Here is a 21,339-nt window from a genome sequence, read left to right on the forward strand (position 1 = left end):
ATCGCATACAGAATACAGTAGGTAGTATCCATCGGTCATATTTAAATCCAAATAAAACCTAAATGTAGTCTGATTTTTGTTATTTGCAAAAAAGGTTTAACCAACTCAAATGTAAGACTTTTTAAGACCATTTTGAATGAAATTTAAGACCTACATCATGTCAAAAATGTACAAACGAAACAATCTTAAGGCCTGAAAAACCCAAGCTTTTATGCACACAATGAATGCAGCATTGTAGCAAGACAAAGGACAAAAGACAAATGATGTCCAGCCAACTGTTGATAAATTTGCACCATCATTGCTAACTAGCTAGCTCACCACGTTTTGCTAGCTTGCTTTAAAAAAAAGTGAGCTATCTAACTAGTTTTTTCCCTTCCTTCATTTCCACTGCATCTATAGCTGCTAATACACTTTGCTAGCTAGCAAGGGCATGTTAGCTGCTTCCTACCAGTAGCTTTAATTGCTTCAAATCACAGAACGCAGTGAAGAAGCGACTCAAAAGTTTGCCTGACTGAAAAGTCAGAAGAGAAACAAAGACTACACAGAATAATGATCCTGCCAGCACAATGTTTAAGACTTGTGATCAACATATGCAAGACCAGTTTACCGTTTAAAAGAGATTTAAGACATTCTAATGCCTTAAATTTAGACTTTTTAAGGATGCGCAGACTTGGTTTTGGTAATAGAAATTACCAAAAGTCTGAAAGTATCTAGTAATTTCTTGTTATGAAGCATAAAAATCCTTAGAATGAAGTCACTTTCGCTATGTATGAATAATCTCACAAAGAAAAATATGGAATCGTGATTTCACGCTAGGAAATTAAATAAACATTCTTTGTGCTTACTGGTATAGTTGCAGTTCCTTCTTAAACAACATGTTTTAAATATGAATTTAATATTAGAACAAGCAGACTGACAACCATGTACCGCACATGCAGCAGCGTAAACAAACCAAGCAGCAGCTGCAGACAAGTTTGGAGAAGCACAGCACACAGAGATACGCAGACATGCGCCGAGCCAGGACTCTTACTTAAATCCCCAGCCTGTTCCCCCCAGGATTATTGCAGCAAGCAGAATCGCACCAGCGACCGAACCAATTATGATATTGGTGCCACTGGGACCTGTGGGAGCGAAGTCGGCCAGAATGAGAGCAGAGCGAGAAAGCAGAGGAGGAAGTATGAGTTTGTGTTGTTAAAGGCAACCAGAAGGATTTCAGACTAAACTGAAGCCTGAAGGAGAAAACGTAGCGCTGCTAGAGGCAAATCCAAATATAATGTTTATAGAAGATTAAACAAAAACTTGGCTCTGGGGAGAAACTGGAAGTATGCAGAAAGGGTTGTTTTAATTTTCCAGACGTTCCAAGATTTGTCTTGATTTCTAATTTCTGCACACAGTTTAAGAACAACTTAAAACTTTTATTTTAAAACTAAATAGAAGAGGAACCCGAAGCTTTACTGCTTGACTAACCAATACACACGCAGTATTTCTGTAGTATATTTATTCAAACGTTGCTTCATCCAAAGGTGTTTACAGAGTGAACAAACTATAACTAAACTCTTCACTTCTAAGAAAAATTACAAGATAATTTAATTCTTGGAGCCACTGATTTTAAGTCATATCTTTATCCATTCAAATAAGAATCCAAAATTTTATATAAAATGTTTTTAATCACCTAAAACTTTAATAAAAAAAAAACTACTTCAGAATAAAAATCTAAAATTTCAAAAAACTTTTTCTTTAGGAAGAAAATCTTTAAATAAAAATATTGTTATCCTTCAGAATAAAATGTAATTTTTAAAAACATTTTTACTTTTTAAAATATTTTTTTTTACTTCTTTACAGTAAAAATCTAAAATAAAAACCTTTTTATCCTAAAATAAAATTTCCAAAAACATTTTTATAATAAAAATTTTAAATAAGATTTTTATTCTTCAAAATAAGAAGCCAATTTTAAAAGCATTATCCTTTTAAAAAATGTTCTCCTTTATAATAAAAATCTAAAATAAAATATTTTATCCCTCAGAATAAAAATCTAATTTTTAAAACATGTTAAAATAAAATACAAAAATATTTTCATACTTCAGAACAATTTTTTTTTAGAATTCCTATAAAATAAACCTTTTTAATGAAAATCTAAAATAACTATCACACTTTTTAAACTTAAAGTATACAGATAGTAAACTGATATTGATGCTAAAGATAATATTTTTCCAGGGGATTCAGTTTGTGGCAGGTAAATAAACTAAAATGTCTCCGTGTGTTTACCTTTGTACTTGTCTGGTCCCTCCAGCGGGGTCGGGGTCGGGATTGGGTCGAACACGCTGCAGTCCTTCCCTGTGTAATCGGGATCACAGATGCACTTCACCTCGTTACTGCACGTCTGAGAGGAAACGGGAGGAAATTTCAGGATGAATTCACACCATTCCTGTTTAGTTCGCTTTAATCTAGAAACTCCGGTTCGTTTGGGGAGAAATTAATACCAAAGAAGTGAAGTCTGGTTCGGCTAAAGCATAGATTTCGGTTCGGTTGAGGTCAACTCTGGTTTGGTTTGAATCCATACCTGTTCACGTCAGACCGGAGACCGCTCTTTAAGCAGGAAGTGAACTACAGCGCGGAGCATTCTGGGTAAATACAACCAAATCAAACTCGCGTATCTAGCGCTACCGGGAGAACAACGAAAGAGAAATCCTACAACCGCTAAAAGGCGACGCTAATCCATTTTTGTTTACATTGTGTTAAGAAGGAAATTGCTTTCACGTCTTTTTCAGAGGCTTCTGTGTCGTTTCCTTCAGTGGTTCTTGGTACAGCGCCCCCACAGGCGAGGAGGGGAACAGATGTTTCAAAACTGCAGCGTGAAAACAAACCACAGCAGCTGAAAATGTAACTAATGTTGCAATTTTGGTCCCCAATCGAACCAATTCAGCTTCTTTTTTTTCTTTTTTTCACACTGTTTATTTATTTACACAGAGACAATGTCCAACATTTTATTAACCTTTTAAAGGGAGAGATGCATGGTACCAACTTATAGAGAAAAAAAAAGCAAATTTCCACCTGAAGCCACTGACAGGTTGACTGAAATGAAAAGCCATATTAGTTATTAGTTACTTGTTAGTTACTAGTAATTAGGCAGACCATCAGGTGTGAAAACAGGCTGAAAGCGTGTGGCATGCCCAGGTGGGGAGGTTTTCTGGGGTCAAAGGGCGTGGGCTCACCCCATGGTGGGAGCAGATGAGTGAGGTTGTGGAGCCGGGGCAGGAGCTGAGGTTAAAGGTCGGCACAGGGAGGCAGCGGCGCTCCAGACACATCATGTTTGGCCCGCATGGCGTCCCATCATCCACGTAGCCCAGATCCAGACCGTCGTCCAGCACCGCATGACCCCCTCTGGAACCCAGACAGTCACAATCAAGCATCCTGGTTCTTAACCTCAACTCTTAGTTGCTTTCCCTGCTTCACCTGCAGTCCAGGTATCGGTTCTGGTGATGGATCGTCAAACTGGTGAGTCTTCCCTGTAGTTCCCCAAATCTGGGCCTTTCTGTCAGGTTGGTGCAAAGCAGCAGCCCACACAGAACGTCTCTGCATGACGAGAGCAAACACACCGAGACGCTAAACTCCACAAGAAACATGGGAGCTTCCACACTGAAAGTAAAGCTGGGCGACATGGATAATAAATAAAATCTGACTTTCTCTTCTTTTCTAAAAAAATTAATTATAAAAGACAGAAAATATATTCAAAAAGTGGCTTTTGTTTTAATCATTCCTTCTGTGACTTATAAAGATTATTGATATTTATTGTAAATAAAAATTTCTGCTAAATAACTCACCTGGTTAAAAAAAGAATAAAAAACGATGGAGTATTAGGGCCAAACTGCAAGAATGTTTGTTTAATTATGAGAATTCAGTCATAAAATTAGCAATTTTGCAAAATGAACATCCTAAAATTACGACGTTGTAAGAGTCATCAAGATCTGATGAACAAACTGATTCTGATTTGATTCTTTTTCAAAACAGATTCAGTCGTTGGTTTCAAAGTCCTGCTACTGATGATAATATGATGCGTTAAAACAAAGTATTTCTGTATTTGTTAAACTGATATCAAAGTATTATTTCACAAGATGCTCAACTATGCAAAACTAGCTTCTTTTTTTGCTAGTTTTTGTGATTTACTTCTCATAAAATTAAGACTTTAGTCTGGTAATATTAATACTTTATTTTTAAAATGTTAAAATAGTCTTAGTCTGGCCGTAATATTTTATCACTGAGCTTAAATAAATAGCTGTAAAACCTGTTTGCTAAACAAAATGGTGCTTCTGGGCATGCTGATAATTTGATAAAATGCAAACATCTATTTATCACCCAGCCTTTTTTAGTGATGACTTTCTTACTGCTTGTTGCACTGGACCCATCCCTGCCCGCCGGGGTTCGGCCCACAGTTCCCCTTCTCTGTTCCCTCCGAATTCAGCTTCTCATAACAAAACCTGTCAGCCGAGTCTCAGAGAGAAGAACAAACTCATTCAGTCAACATCCAAAAAATATCCAGACTCACTTTTAAACCACATTTTAAAGTGTTTTTATTAGGATTCCAGGTGATAAGAAACATAAATGAAGTAGCTCATATTTAAAACTGAAATGTTCAAATGCATTCCACAGGATTATAGCATGATAAAATGTGAAGGAGTTAAAAGGAGATTTTAAGAGTCAGAGCCACTAGGGGGCAGTGTGGCATCAGAAACATTAAAGTCAGACTTACTGTAACCCCACAGAGTTCTGCACTGGCCATCTCTGGTCTTACAGCGGCCACCATAACACCGACCCTGATGAGACAAAAAGTGACTTTAAAAAGAGAAACAGATTCTTCACTGACCGGCAGAAAACAAACAAACATGCTGTCTCACCTGGCCAGCTTCGCATGCGTATCCGTCCAGTTTGTGGACGTTGTGAGGACACTGAAGGACACAGATCAATCAGACTGAGTTTTAGATTAATGAATGTGTTCACCTGATAAAAGTTCTTCCCTCACTTGGCTGGAGTCGCCTGTGCAGGTTTCGGGAATGTCACAGTCATTCACGGCGTCGCGGCAGGTCACTCCTCTGAGCTCATACTGCAGGACGGAGAAATGAGACACCAGAAAACAGAGAAAGGAATCAGTGAGAGTGTTTAAAACCCAGATTAAGAGACAGACTCAGACTTAGTATTTTTTTCTTTATGAGGAATTTATTCTTTAAAGGTGATCTATTGTGCTTCCTTTAACAGGTTAGCATATTTCTGTAAAAACATGTTCATTACTTTTTTGCACAAAATCATTCTTAGGCAATGATTCTGTACAGGTTTGAAAAGCAGAAGTGGACCTTTCTGCACAAACAACAAGAATGCAGCAAGTAGTTTCTAGATGGTAAGTCAACAACAAAACACTTGTCGTTTCCAGCAGCCATTGTACAGCGCATACTAAGCCTGTCACGATAACAAATTTTGCTGGACGATTAATTGCTCCAGAAGTTTTTGCGATAAAAAATAATATTGGTTTTTTTTTTTTTTTTTAAGTAATATAAAGGTAATGGGAAAATAATAATGCAAGAACACATTCTCAAAGATCAGTAAACTTTAAATTCCAGTGAACATTTAACACAGGAACTGGAAGACATTTTAAATATTCAAAATAAATAAACAAAACAACAAATAAAATTTATTTTGAAGTCTTTGTAAACATAATTGTCTTTCAAAAACGGGCTGGTTGAGGCCAAAGCACCAAAATGAAGACTTTTATACTCCAGTATTTGGCAGAAAGGGATAAAAAAGAAAAACTATAAATCATGCCAATGGAAATTATTGAGTTTGTTTTAATTTATCATCCGATTAATTGATTTATTACCTATTGTGACAGGCCTAGTGCATACATTGGTAAAAACAGCTGACCAAATATGCTGGAACACAACTTGGGTTGCTAGGTTACAGACTGGGCTTCACTGGGGTTGCTAGGTAATGACGCGGTGCTCGTCAAATATGACAACATTCAAAAGGCTTTTGGAACGGCTCTTTTTCCAGACACAAAAAAATATATAACTTTCTGCTGGGCGGCTTTTAAATGCTCGGGTTGTTTTTAGAAGGAGTAGAAACCAAAATGGAAGCATAAAAATGTCCAAAATGGGAATTTTCATAATAGGTCCTGTTTAAATAGAGGACAACTATTGAAAGTGCTTAGAAAATTGTTACCAGAACTTAGTGTAGGAGAATTTAAGTCCAATATTTAATTCTCTAACTCAGAGAGGCTTCACAACCTTCACTGGGTTTTCGCAGAACTTCTAACTCCTGGAAACATTTATTATTAAGTTGGAGATGAAAGCCGGAAGAGCTCACCTTGCAGTCCCTGCAGCACAGCCCGTTGCTGCACATGGCATTGTGGGTCAGAGTGCACTTCTTACAGCAATTGGCTCCACTTTGACTACACTCCTAAAGGCCAGACAGACGTTAAGACATGAAACAAAGTGACAATCCTGAAATTCTTTTCAATGTAACACATTGAGATTATTTGCAAGTGGCATTCTTTTGTATAAATACACCACTGTTTTGTTTTTGGTGACCCTGGTGTAAAACAAAAAGGTAGACACGCCACACACAGAAGCACTTTCAGATAAAGTTATTATTTTATTTAGCAAACCTCATGTGTTCACAACTGGCATAAGATGCCACGCTTTGCTACCATTCTCTAAAATTACAGCACAAAAAAAACATCTGGGAAGTGGGATTTTTTTTTTAGCCTGATATTATGCTACTGCAATAAATGCTAATTTTATATTATGTCAGAAGTGCCAGTAAGGTTAGTTTATGCTCACCACCAGTGATCCACAGTCACATTCCTCTCCCAGCTCCACATATCCATTCCCACACTCTGAGGGATCTAACAACTACACAGAAAATAACAGAACAGCATCATGTCTCATTTTCAAAGACTGCAGTACAAAACTTAATTTAAATACAGCTAAGCAATACTAGTATTTTTCTAATATTTATGTCTACATACAAATTTTTAAACTAAGGATGCAAACAATTAATTATTAATTAATAGTTTATTAAATTAAAATTAATTCCAATGGATTAAAAACGCCCACTTAGACTTTGTTTCGGTGTTGTAATTTGGCTGCCATCCAACAGAGGGCGCCGCTGATCATTCTTAACCGAAAAATGTCATTTATTTCTGTATCGAAAGACACAGAAACAAAGATGGCGGCCGCGGAGCCACATCAGGACAGAAATGAAAAGCGACCCAGAAAGAGTCCGTCGTGAGATATAAAATGCACTTTATGCGGTTCTGCTTTGAAATGTAAACACCCAAAAAGCATCTTGTTGCACTTTACGGAGCGAAATTTTCACAATTCTTCAAAAGGAAAACTTTTTCTTTATGAAATTTTCTTTTCACTGGGAATTATTCTTTCTGTCTTCTATTAAACTGTTCAGCAACCTAAGAGCTTCCTGCTTTAGATTTTATAAATATGTCTAAATGTAATAATGAGAGAAAACCACAATTTTATGTTCATCTAGCCAGTATTTAATGCAGCTAACACATTTAGCATGTTATGAAAAACGTAGCCACACGGGTGTTATGAGAAAACTCGGGTTTTTAAGAAAATTACCACTTATTAATTAATCATTAGTCGATTCATAAGATCAATCAACCTTAGATGAACTCATGATCAATAACTTCCGTCCCTAGTTTAAACCGTAAAGCCTGACGGAGCCGCCAGCTGAATCACCTTAGTGGGTTTGTTAAACAGGCAGCTTCCTCCTCCCTGCTGCAGGAAGCGCAGGTACTCGTCTATACTGCAGCGGGAAAACTTCCTGGGCAGGTAGTAGCTGATGGATGCAGGCAAAAATAAGACATTACAAGCTTTATTTATTTTTTATGTTAGTTCAAATTCGTACCGCTTGAATTTTCAAATATTTTGTGATATGACAACTTCAAACTTCAATTAATTTAATTAGGGTTTTACATGGTAGCTCAATAAACAGGAGAATAACGGCGACATGGAAGAAAAATGAGGCAGGAAAAAAAAATCTTAAAGGTGTGAATTAATAAAAAGAGTCCAACCGTTTGTATTTTAGTCTCAATGTAAATCCATTGAACAAGAAGAAAATGTCACAAACCACGTAAGGAAACACAGTAAACGTGGAAGAAGCTGCTCCATTTTTGCAAGACACATAATGTTAACATTTATTTTCCTGAAAATCTTCCGTACCCGGTGTCCTCCATGATGCAGCCCAGCCATGGATCTGGACACCTGCAGCCTCCTGGACAAACACAAACACTTCTGTGATTAAAAAAGACAAAATATATTCGACAGAGATGAAGCTTACCCTGATGGACCAGTCAAAGTAACAGCAGCTTTCAATAATTGTGCATAGGTTTTAGAAATGCAAAATCTACATTTACAAAGTCAGAAAAATGTTTAGTTTTACATGTTTTATTGGTTTCAGTCAGTTTAGTAATCAATTATTCTGTCAATTAATAGAAAAATCAAGTAAAAATGTATCTGATTTAAAGCATATTTTATACATTAGAATAATGTATAAAATATGAATTATTTCATACATTATTAGAATAATGTATAAAATATGAATTAGTTTATATGCATATAAAATAATGCATACTACAAATATGGTGTTTTTGTAGTCCTTTTTATTATCATTAGGTCAAAGGCAAATACACAGCAAGCCAGTGTATTTGCAACACTAATCCCATGTGTAACAGTGGTCCAGTTAAGTCAGTTATTTAATGGCCAAAAGAGCAAAGACATGATGTAAAACTTGACAAGGCTTTTATTTTGAAATTTCCATTAAGCTTCATTTAAAATTGACACACTAACCATTAACAATGGTTGGTTAAAATCAGTTATAAAATGGCCAAAACACAAGTAGTTCTAAAGGCCAGCTCATTCCTCAGAGTTCTGCCATAGTTAGAACTACAGTGATGCGTATTTGTAGTCCAAGGCAGCTCTCCCTGCTCTGGGTTCCGTTGCCATGGTAAATAATCCTCTCTGCCAACTGCCAGGTGTGAGTGAGACATCCAGGGGGAGACAATTCTCTGTTTGAGCCAGCCAGTTTGACTAAAAAAAGCATCGCAAAAAACTGTTTCCCGTTCGGGAACCGTAATACATATTCGAAAACCGATTGAACCATATGAGAGGGCTACTTGTCGTCTCACATAGTCCCGCCATTCATATCTCTACCTCACTCACAGTATTAACAGCGATGAGATAAAAAAAGTGTGTGCCAAGATCTGAAATTTTTCAGAAATACATGGAAGTGAATCAGTGAGATCTGTCTGCTACCCTGGCGCATGGCTTTGCTCTGAAGCACCTGGAGAGAAAAATGTAAACCCTAGATAATTTTTTTAAACTTTTTACCGGAGCAGGCATGCGTATCAATGTGATGACCGAGTTTGATACCAATCATGCGATATTTGTGAGCGTGAGGCGAATTGAAAAATTATTTGGGGTCAAAATGTCACTCTGAATTTCACTCTGGCGGAGCGGCATTTACACTCTAATTTTCCAAAAAATCAAAAACTTTGGGTCGCTTAGAAAGACGTTGTGGACAAACCATAATTCATATCGACGTGTTGTCTTCACTTTAAAAGAGATCACGGACGTATCTACAAAATGAAATGTGAACAGCATTTCTATGTGAATTCATGACGACACAGAAAATCCTCAAAAATAGGGTATTTTTAGGATTTAGTGGTTGCCTCGTCCCCTTGACGACGAGAGAGGTACCTGGTGAGCTCATTAGTGATTTTGGGGTCGTTTTTCGCTTTTTACATCGCCATGGTAACTCCAAATCCCACCACAAGTAATAGTTCCAATGCCAGGTTCGAGCCACATGTTTCGATACCACTTTTGTGGGTGGGCACGCAGCGGTACGAGCCGCATTAACGGTCACGGAAGACAGTGAGCCACTGCAAGTCAGTCACTGCTCTCCTTATGCATTGCTATGGGCAGGCCCCAATAAACACAAACCAGCCTGAGGATCAACATAAATGATACTGAATGTAGTGCAGTGAGATCTAAGCAGAATATAAAAATAAACAAATGTATAGTCATACAAAACCCAAACAACCAATGACCATGACACTGAGCACTCATTTTTCACAATTTCTTCAGATCGTCTAGAGCTGAGTCTTTCTCATGCTACTTTCTCTTCTGCACAGTCTACAAATTAATTTTGTGCTGGTTTTAAACTTGTAATGAATTTACTAAAATATTTATTTAAAATTAAATTACAAAAGAACTCTATTTTACCAAACATAAAATATGCAGAGCTTTAATGAAATACATAACTGTCTTAGAAAATCAAGTTATGAAAATAAGAATATTTACTTAATATTTACGGTAATTATTACTACTAATAATAATAATTCTTGTTAATATAAGGATAATAAATATGATGCTAATGATATATTACTCATTATTAGGTTATACATAATACTAATTATTATGCAATCATTATATATTCCTATTTTATATATTATTATGTAATTAATTCTGTATTGTCTAATACATAATTATTAATTATGTAATTATACATATTAATTTATACATATATTGTATGCATATATGTATTATATATGTTATTAATACATATATGCATACAATATATGTATTAATAACAAATGTACATATGTAATATGTACATTACATATGTTCTCATAATAATATTAGCATTGATTTACTATTAATAACAATAAAAATTTGTAGTAGTAATAGCAATAATTTTAAATATTAGTATTCATATACTAATATTAAAACACTAGTATTAATGTTAGCATATTAATACTAATGTTGTTATTTGATATTACTATTATTACTACTTCAAATTATTATTATTATTATTATTATTATGAACAAGTTAAAATTTTCTTCCAACAAAGGAGTTGATTGTTGATATCAGGAGGAACAGGATTAGATCAAATCCTGTTTCCATCATGGGAGAAGAAGTGGAGGTGGTTGAAGAATATAAACACTTCGGTGTTCAACTGGACAACAGACTGGACAGTTGACGCAACAGAGAAGAGTCTATGAGAAGGGACAGAGCAGCCTGGGCTTCTGGAGGGAGCTAAGATCCTTCAAGGTTTGCAGCAAGATGCTGCAAATCTTCTATAACAGAGGTCCCCAACCGTTTTATCACCGCAGACCGGTCAAGGCTTGGCAATTTTACTCCGGCCCGGTAGAAGAGGTAGGAGGGTGAACCGTCACACAGGCTTCTGCATGTGCCCACTAAAGCTTAGTTCCCATGGCAGAATTTAAAATATTTTGCCCTGATTTTTGTCTTACGACAGTCTTAGAATGTTCTGAGTGTGGCTTGCGATAATCGGAACCGATCATCCTACTGTGTGGTTTGTTACGTAGAACGTCGGGACACTCCAATCTAAAATTGGGCATTTTCAACATGTTGATCGTCTTGGCCCGACTATCGCGACCCCACGGCCCGGGGATTGGGGACCACTGTTCTATAAGTCTGTTGTTGAGAGCGCCATCTGTTGGGGCTCTGTGGGAAGATTGGCCAGATCGTTCCCTGCGACAGTGGTCTGGACCACGCTCTCTTCATGGGTAGTGTCTTCTAACGTCGTCTTCTTCAAGGCAGAAGTTGAGCTTTCAGACTCAGACTATCTGTCTTCTTTTCACATCAACTTTCCCCAGCCAGGGATGTTTGGTTCAAGGCCGGGGATGGATCAAAAAGATATGAATCAAAAATATCGTAACCAGCCTGATAAAGAAGGCTGGTTCTGTTCTTGTTCTGTTCTGAGGACGTCTGTGGAACCGCTGGAGATGATAATGCAGAGAAGGAATCTTCATAGGATGAAGAAAATACTGGACAATCCCAACCATCCTCTTCACAAGGCTGTTTTGGAAGGGAAGACCATCCATCCTCAGTCAGAGGCTTCTTCAAGTTCAGTGTGGTACAGACTGCTTCAGGAGTTCTTTCCTGTCAACAGCCACCGCCATCTTCAATGGCTCTTTGAAGAATCTTGATGAGCTATAACATTTAATTTTCTTTGGGATCAATAAAGTATTTTTGAATTTAAACTGAAACAGAAAATGTTACAGTGTAATTGAATTTAAAGTTAAGCTCTCAATGACTGGCTTTATGTTCCCAATAAATAAGCAATTCCACATGAAGAATATATAACAAATAAAAACATGAAGAAACCACCATAATACAGAATAATCCAGGGTAACCAAAATAAACAGAAACTTAAAAGCATTAAAAAAAGTGACTCCCATATACTGTCGTTGTTTTGGTCAGAAATCACATGTTCCTCAGCCGGGGAAGTTTGCTCATGGCTACTGTCTTCTAATGCCATTTGGATCGAAGCAAAAAAATCTTCAGACTCCGCTGTCTCCTTTTCACAGCAAACATCCGCAACCGCCAATCTTCCCAAGGTTTGCTCTTTGGGGAGATTGGCCAGATCATTTCCTTCGACAGTGGTCTGAACCACGCGCTCTTCATGGATGGTGTCCTCAATTGCCATCTTCATCAAAGCCAAAATGAAGGTTTCAAACTCAGCTGTGTCTTCACAGCAAACTGCAGAAGTTTGCTGTGAAACTTCTGCAGCCGCAGAAGTTTGCTCTTTGGGAAGATTGGCCAGATCATTCCCTTCAGCAGTGGTCTTGACCACGCGCTCTTCATGGGTGGTTTCCTCAATTGCCATCTTCATCAAAGCCAAACTTAGGGCTTCAGACTCAGCTGTTTCTTCAAAGCAAACTGCAGAAGTTTGCTCTTTGGGAAGATTGGCCAGATCGTTCCCTGGGACAGTGGTCTGGACCACGCTGTCTTCATGGGTGGTGTCGTCTAACGTCGTCTTCAAGGCAGAAGTTGAGCTTTCAGACTCAAACTCCTTTTCACAACAAATTTCCCCAGCCAGGGATGTTTGGTTCTGAGCTGGGGATGGATCAAAGAGATACGAGTCAAAAATATCGTACTCAGATGAAGTCCTCTCCTCCTGAACGCTCGTTCTATCTAAATTGCTACTGGGAAGTAGGTTGTCAAAAACCTTCCTCATCCCTGTTGTAGCCAAATACCCAAGGCCAAAACCAAGGGGAAAAATCATGGTGACCAAAATCTCTTCCATACTGAAAATACTTGCAAAACACACACTGTAGAGCTTCGAAGAACTAGTTGGATATGAACCGATGTCTGGAAATACAAGCATTTATAACCTCAGAAGTTCTTTGATCTGGAACCGCATGTCATAGGTGAGGTCATAGCTACAATGACCTCACTGAAGTTCTGGGGGAATGTCTCGCTTCTGCTCGTTGCTATGGAAACGATCAGATCAGTTCTGCATGACCCAAGCTATTGACCGTGACACTTAATCATTCGAGGCGCCTTGATGGACGTCGGAATTGAGGAACTGGAGTATTGAACTGAGCAACTGAAATTGTTTTCCAAAGTTGTTTGGAGTTTTTCTTTTGGTCTGTACTGTATATATATAGACATTTATATTTTTTTTTAAGAAGCAGGACTGGAAGCGTCTTTTCTGCGGTTAGCATTTTACTGGCAGGACAGAATTATTCCTGAAAGAAAGATGGGTTTATAGTTTTTATAGTTGATGCACTGATCAGGGAACATGCAAAAATCAGACCACTGGCTACAATGAGCCAGTATTTTAAGTGGCATTTTCTTTAATTCATCATCATGTTTGTTGACCTAATTTCTTTACGGTTCACTTTACTCATCTCACATCCAGACTCGGATCACAAACTCAGCTTCAGCTGACATGAAAATCCTTAATCCCGTTTCTTTTTTCAACAGCGATCTGTATTATAAGTGTATTATAAGTCTGGCAGCCCACCAGGCTTATAATACACTGGGGTAAACCCTGCTGTATGTGTACATATATACATATCTATGATGGAAGATTTAGTGTCTGGCCAACCGTTTCTGTCTTACTTTGGGCTAAATGTCCCTGATCTTCATCTTGCTGCCATGCATTGCTATAGGCAGGCCCAATAAAATAAAGTAATTTTCTCACCTCAAACATGTAAAGTTGTGATTAAAAAAATGATGCCAGAACTGCAATATTAACAGTTTTCAAAGTAAAAGTAAAACAGCCACTAATGTGTAAATCTGAGTCGTTCTCTTGAGTGTCGGTCATTTTGTTTCTGGAGCTCTCAGCTAAGATCAGTGATGAATTACCTGCAGCTGTTCGCTCTTTGTTCCTAAACATGCCGATGTTCTGCCCCAGACTCTGACACAGAGTGATGGCCATCGGACCCACGCTGCCGAACTGAGGAGCCACACAGGAAACAAATCAGGGAAAGTTTTCATGGCGGCTGCAGGACGCTGCAGTTCTTCCTTCACCTCGTTGATGCCGCCGCCTCTCGTCAGGGAGCAGATTCCCCCGATGTAAGCGGCTTCGCTGCGGCTGCTCATGAACGTCCTCCCTCTGAAAAACAAACATCGGTGAGACTGGATGAGAGGAAAAACAACAAGTACGACGGACTATTAGGGCAGAGCTAAGAAAGCTAAATAAAATAAAATAAATTAGGAGGATAAAGTTATAAAATAAAAAAATAAAGTCGAAATAATGAGAATAAAGTCATAATATTACAAGAATAAAGTAATATAAGAAAAAGTAATAATATCATGAGAATAAAGTTGTACAAGAATAGTGGAAACAATGAGAAAAAAAGTCCTAAAATTACAAGAATTAAGTCTTAATATTAAGAGAATAAAGTCATAATATTAAAAAATATAAAGTCGCACAAGAATAAAGTCAAAATAACAACAATTAAGTCTTTATTCTTGTATAGTAATACAAAAATAAATTATAGAAATAAATCAATAATACCATGAGAATAAGCTCTACAAGAATAAATTCAAAATAATGAGGAAAAAGTCATAATGTTACAAGAATAAAGTCTGGCTATTAAGTGAATAAAGTCAAAATAATACAAGAATAAAGTTGAAACAATGACATTAAAGTCATAATATTCTAAAAAATAAAGTAATTTCATGAGAATAAAGTTGTAGAAGGATAGTCGAAATAATGAGAATAAATTCTAAATATTTTAAGTAAAGTTCTAAAATTGCAACAATTAAATCTTACTATTAAAGTCATAATAGTTTACTGTCATAATAATACAACTTTCTTCTCGTACGATTTTATTCTCAACACATTATGTCTTTATTTTTTGCAATATTACGACTTTATTCATGTAATTAAAACATGTTTTTTCTTTGTGGTCCTAATACTCAGTAAAATAAATAAAAATAAAAGTAAACGCTACGAGAAGAGGTGCACGGCGTCGCAGCGCTGCTTGATGCTCTCCTTCCTGAACTTCATGAAGTCTCTCAGGGTGAGCAAGGCGTCGTCGCCGACGGCGATCCTGTTCTCAGACGACCAGGTTTCCATGGCTACCAGGACGATGCGGGTGTTGAGCTGCTCCTTGTAGATCTGAGAAAAGGGTTAACCAGGAAGGATTATGCAACAGGTGAGGATCTGATTCATTGCTGTGGGATCATTTTAATCAGTTTGGTTAATAAATATTCAGATTGAACTGAACTGCGAGAGGAAACGTGAAACCAAAGATAATTTTAACTAAAAACCTGCCGGAAATTCGGATATCTTATTAATGTTTAAGGTATTTTGATGATTTCTGATTTTTTTTACCCATTTAGTTTCATATTAACCTTCAAAATGAATACAAACAAACATTTTTGTGTATTTTTCTAACAAGTCTCACATTTCTATAAGTCTAGTGTTTATTTGCAGCCTTTGTTGGACCATTTCATTCATCTCAACAAAAATCTGACCAAAATCTTTTTCTAAAACTTTCCAGAAACACATTTATCATCATTTTTACTTTATTTCCAGCCAAGATAAAGTTAAAACCTCTTAGTTTTATTTCCACACGGATAGATAAATTTTCTCCTTATTGTGGTTATTTGAAGTTACTTTGCTCTTTTTTTTCCAACTATTCTTACATTGCTTTTTTATTTGCATTTTTTAAATTTGATAAAGTTTCTAAAACATCAACACCAATACAAATAATTTTAGATTTACAGGTGTGGGGATTATCATATAATTTATTATTTATAGCGATAAATTCCTTATCATGATTTTGATTTATTGTTGCCACAATAAATTCCAATTAATGATGTTTTAAGAAAACTAAATAGTTCTTAGAGTGGCGATTGTTAGCTTTAATATTTTATATATTTAATATTTTTTCTCCACTTTTTGTTCAGTAACAGAATTAATACAAATTAATACATTTGAAGACACAATTAAATCCTGCTGAGCAGTTTACTGATACATATTACGCTTTTTTGTGTGAAAAGGTGCAATAAATAGTTTTTATCATCACTTTTATGGTTATCACAATAATACAATAATAACATAATACCACAATAATAATAATAATAATAATAATAATAATAATAATAATAATAATAATACAACAATGTGATAAAGTTTTAAGTCCATTTCACCCAACTCTAGCCCATGAATTTAAGTTTTAGAATTTCCCTTTGAGATTAATTAAGTATTTTTAAATTGAATTTAATTTTATTGCAGTAGTAAAACATAAACCAGAATTATTATTTTTTTAATTCAGCTTTTAATTTGAGTATAATAAATAGGTGACACCACTGGTTTTTCTAATAAAATAAACAGAACTAAATATTTTACAATATATATTTTGCTTATTTATTTTTGAGTTGATTAATTGGTTTCCATGGTAACCAGTAAAACATTTTGCCAGTTTTAAATAATCAACCGATGACTGTTTGCCTCACAAACAATCATTAAAGACAAAACTTGATAAACTACAAAACATTTCTAAATTCTCATTTATTTTGTGTCTTTTTTTATACTAAATGTTCGGTGGTTAACATATTTTTAAATGAAGAAATTTCTCACCAAGTCGGCCATGTTCACTACGGATTTGGCAAAAATCTTTGTTTGAGACGTCGACCTGCGGAGCTGCACAAACTAACAAAAAAAACGGAGATTTCATCATTTAGAGGCTCTTCTTTCCTGATTGAACAGGTGAGAAACGGAGCAATAACGCTCACCTACCAGCTCATAATCATTAACGATCATCAGCTCGATGTACTTGGTCTCGGTCTGAACGGTGCGCTGGCCTCGCCTCACCTGAGGAAGCCAAAGACACAAACTCTGAGCCGAATGTTTCAGGTGTCAAAATAACCTTTAGACATCAGACACACATGAAGCAAACGCAGCAGGTGCAGCCATTAGCCACTCTGCATGGACAGACTCTGCATGGACAGACTCACACCTGCTGATGATGGTGAAACTCTACCTCTGTCCTTGAGAGGGAAACTCAACTTCAGGAACATTTATAAAGCAGAAAGCCTCGTGCTTCAGCTGCGTCTGTGTCTAAATACAGCCTGAAAGGAATATAACATATATCTGAAACGAGTAAATAAACGTTTGGAGCTGAAATCATCTTGGTGTCAAACTGCAGCAGAGCCTTAAATCAATAAAGTATTTTTCAATTTAAATCGAATACTCGCTCAATTACTCATTAAAGTTGGAAAATTTTATTTTTTAACATAAATAACTCATACCTTACAGAGTTAAAAGTCATTAACACCAGAAATTATAATAAATTATATGGTAAACTAGAACCAGGGAAACTTGGGCATTGATTAATCCAACCTGGTGCTTTGTTGCTACTGGGTTCCATTTGTAGTCGGAAATTTCAACTTTACGAATCTAAAAAATCAATTAAAACGCCTAACAATAGCACACTAATGCTAACATTAGCATACCAATGCTAACATAAGTATACTAACCCTAACATTAGCGCACTATTACTAACATCAACACAGTAATGTTAACATTAGCATACTAGCTCGAAGTAACACTTTCATTAGTAAACTAGTGCTTGTATTAGCAAACTATCTCTAACATTAGCACACCAACACTAACATTAACATACCAATGCTAACAAAAGCACCCAAATGTTAACATTAGCATACTAAAGCTGTTGCTAGCACGCTATTGCTTACAATAGCACTAACATTAGCATACTAACTCTAAGTAACACTTTCATTACCAAACTAGTTCTTGTTTTAGCAAACTGGGTCTAACATTAGCACACTAACATTAGCACACTAATGCTAACATTAGCATACTATGCTTACAATAGTGCTAAAATTAGCATACTAGCCCAAACATTATCACACTAATGCTGTCGAACTTGTGCATCCTAATAATTTTTTAACTTGTTTAGGTAATTTGTTGCATAATCGTCCTGATAAAATAAGATGAACTGCATAATATACTTTTTATAATTTATATTCATCCACTCTCTGTCATGATTGACTCTTGTTGGAGGTACGGATGCATCAACACTAACTTGTCTTTTGGAGCGCCTCTGGCCTCTGGTGAAAACAGCTTTCTCTTCTTCAGACTTGTTGTCTCCATCCTTCATCTCGCCGTCTCCTTCAGAGAGACCATCTGTTCGCCCCTCAGGCTCTGTGCTGTTCATGAAGCATCCTGCGAGATGCACAAAAGCAGAAATCTGACTAGTCATCAGTCCAGATACATGTAACTGTGTATTTTAGGCCTCTGATATGCAGAAAAGATCGATATCAAGCAGTGGGTGGAGGAAGGAGATTAATGAGGAGAGGAAGAGGAGGACAGACGGACAACCTGATAGCAGGAGGGCGACGAGGATACACAAAAACAGGAGAAAATTTAAACTGTAGTGGCAGAATATTTGATTATTTTAGCTCAATTTCAAGGATAAAATTAAAAATTTCACAGCAAGTACTGATACACTGTAAAGAAACTAAATTTTACCAAGTAATTTTGGTCTATTTTCTACAACAAATATCTTATTTCACTTGAAATAAGACAAAACTAACTGGTAAGTAACTTTTCAGCATGATGAAGGAGCTTATTTTGAGCAAATAATTCCTTAATATTGATTCAAATGTACTAGCTTTTCATGAAACAAGGGAAATTACCTGATTATTTCACTTATAAGTTGTAAAATTATGTTACAAGCAAAATAATTCATTGATATTAAGGAATTACTGACTTAAAACAAGCTCATCTATGTTGCTGAAAAGTTAGTTTCGTCTTAATTCAAGTGTTTTAAGAAACTAGACCAAAAATACTTTGTACGATTTTTGTTTTGTTTTTTCAGAGGAGGAGGCAACTCAGTTGCAACTTTACAGATAAACATCTGAACCTCATAAGAATTCAATCACAGCAGATTTATCCTCCTTATTTGTTACTCTGAGTAATATTATCTGTTAACTCCACTTTAATTTGCATAAATATTTCTACTATCTGATTGGAAATGCAGCTCCTACCTGGACAGGGAAGTGAGAAGAGGTCGATGTCGGGCATTCGATACACGATGTGGTCTTTCTGCTCCAGAAAGGTGACACATTTAAAAAATAAAAACAAAACAAACATTAAACTGGAAAAAGATATTTAACATGCTAACTATTAACTATTTTTGCATGAAGCTGTTTTCTTCAGGAGATTAAAACTTTCATGCATTGTGTAAATTTTGTTTTGATTCCATTCACATTCATTATTTAAAGTTAAATTTATACGTTTTCTAGATGATTTCTGCACCTATCGAAGGAGTAAAATAAGATTTCAGTAAATTTCAGTAGTTTATTTTTCTTAGATATAAATCAATTTCCAATACAGTTCAGTTATTTTTAACAATTCCTCTCAGAAGAACATTTAACCAGATGTTTCAGCATAATTCAGCAGTTTAGTGGATAAAATTAAAAGCATATTGTTGCTCATGTAAGTCCTAAGTTTGAGGTTTTGTCACAATCAGGAAAAAGTAAAACCTGTTTTGAGAAAAGAAGGAAGTATTTGGCAAGGCAAAGATAAAAATAAAGTAAAATGTAGCTGATTTAACTCTTATTTTTGACTTATTTTTTCCTGTAATCTGTTAATTCAAGATCTTCCTTGTTTTCAAGTCAGAAAAAGAAAAATTGCAAAAAATCTGTCACTGCAATGAAGAAAACAGTCTGAGCTATTATACACAAATGGCTTAATTTATTTAAAATATTGCAATTAAATAATTTATATTATTTGATTTAAATTAAATCATTTAAGCTACTATATTCAAATAGCTTAAATTTGTATATTTAAGCTACAAATAGCTTAAATATTTGTAGTTTAAACAATTAAGCTACAAATAAATAAGCTACACCTAAAAAGTTATAAAAAATTATTTACATTAATTGTTTAAATTTTAAAAAATTTAAGCTTAAATTATTTAATTTAAATAAATTTAATTATTTAATTTAAGTTTTAAAAAAATTAAGGTTAATATATTTAATTTACATTATTATAGCGTAAATTATTTAAATGAAATCATTTAAGTTATTATACACAAATACTTTAATTTATTTTTGTATAAGCTATACAACTGTAGTGGTTCTAAATACCAGTCAAAAAAATCTTAGCGAAATGTTTACATTTATATTTCTGTCAAAATGTAAAACATATGAATAATATTTTACCAAAAACATTCATAAAACCAGAAGAAAAATACCGTATTTTCTGGACTATAGAGCGCACCTCGCTACAAGCCGCACCCACAAAGTTTAAAAGAGAAAACTGGAAACGTAAACATATAAGCAGCACCGGGTTTTAAGCCGCTGGTGTCTCCGCCGCTCTCGGTGATTCACAAGCAGAGGGAGCGTCCTTAAATCTGCTGGATTTATTAATGCTGCGTCCTTAAATCTGCTGGATTTATTCAGAACGCAGCCCTCCGTCTCTGCCGAACCATAGATTCGTTCACGCCGAGTTTAGGTACAGCAGCGTCTATCGATCTGTATTGTCAGATCGATGCCTTCAACTTAAAAGCTTCGTCATATGAACTTCTTCGTGTTGTTTCCATGATGATGGGGTTTGAGTTTGAAAACATTTCTCCGTCGTGCCTGCTGCTAGCATGTGCTTGTTTTAAATGAAAATCAGCACTTTCTTCTTTGATTTTCAATTTTGACTTCCTATTATTCTCTTCCTGCTAAAGAGCCCCCTGGTGGTTGAAGAAAAATCCACAAAAAAGCAGCACAGGGCTACAAGCCTCGTGGTTCAAGGCGTAGGAAAAAAAGTAGCATCTTATACTCCGAAAATACGGTATACCTATATCGCATGTAAAATAATTTTTTTATGGTACTTTCTCTGGAGTGCCACAGGGCTGAAACATGGAACCCTGACGTTTTAATTTGTAATAAATAAATAAAAAACCTGTAGATTTTGTTGGTTTTAGGTTAGAAAACACATTTTGCTACTAAATACACTAAGTAACATTTCATTATACATTACACATGAAC

At 35.8% G+C, this 21,339-nt stretch overlaps 1 protein-coding gene across 7 annotated transcripts in view; it reads right to left on the reverse strand.

Moving 5' to 3' along the window:
• adam11 (ADAM metallopeptidase domain 11) overlaps positions 1-21,339 on the reverse strand; it is a 37,720-nt gene that overhangs the window by 2,806 nt on the left and 13,575 nt on the right. For 5 of the 7 annotated variants that reach the window (XM_044102596.1, XM_044102597.1, XM_044102598.1 and 2 more), the window contains exons 7-24: positions 19,345-19,402; positions 18,381-18,520; positions 17,075-17,149; positions 16,916-16,987; positions 15,282-15,448; positions 14,353-14,437; positions 14,188-14,278; positions 8,229-8,280; positions 7,746-7,845; positions 6,828-6,899; positions 6,352-6,444; positions 5,018-5,098; positions 4,893-4,943; positions 4,748-4,811; positions 4,383-4,488; positions 3,454-3,573; positions 3,213-3,381; positions 2,266-2,380 (exon numbers count right to left, since the gene is read on the reverse strand). In XM_044102596.1, the coding sequence (XP_043958531.1) occupies positions 2,266-2,380; positions 3,213-3,381; positions 3,454-3,573; positions 4,383-4,488; positions 4,748-4,811; positions 4,893-4,943; positions 5,018-5,098; positions 6,352-6,444; positions 6,828-6,899; positions 7,746-7,845; positions 8,229-8,280; positions 14,188-14,278; positions 14,353-14,437; positions 15,282-15,448; positions 16,916-16,987; positions 17,075-17,149; positions 18,381-18,520; positions 19,345-19,402 (1,711 nt within the window). Of the gene's footprint in view, positions 1-1,030; positions 1,122-2,265; positions 2,381-3,212; positions 3,382-3,453; positions 3,574-4,382; positions 4,489-4,747; positions 4,812-4,892; positions 4,944-5,017; positions 5,099-6,351; positions 6,445-6,827; positions 6,900-7,745; positions 7,846-8,228; positions 8,281-14,187; positions 14,279-14,352; positions 14,438-15,281; positions 15,449-16,915; positions 16,988-17,074; positions 17,150-18,380; positions 18,521-19,344; positions 19,403-21,339 lie in introns of all 7 variants that reach the window. The other 2 variants (XM_044102599.1, XM_044102603.1) reach the window with 1 other exon arrangement.

This window comes from Gambusia affinis, linkage group LG20, assembly GCF_019740435.1.
Source record: "Gambusia affinis linkage group LG20, SWU_Gaff_1.0, whole genome shotgun sequence".
Lineage (NCBI taxonomy): Eukaryota > Metazoa > Chordata > Actinopteri > Cyprinodontiformes > Poeciliidae > Gambusia > Gambusia affinis.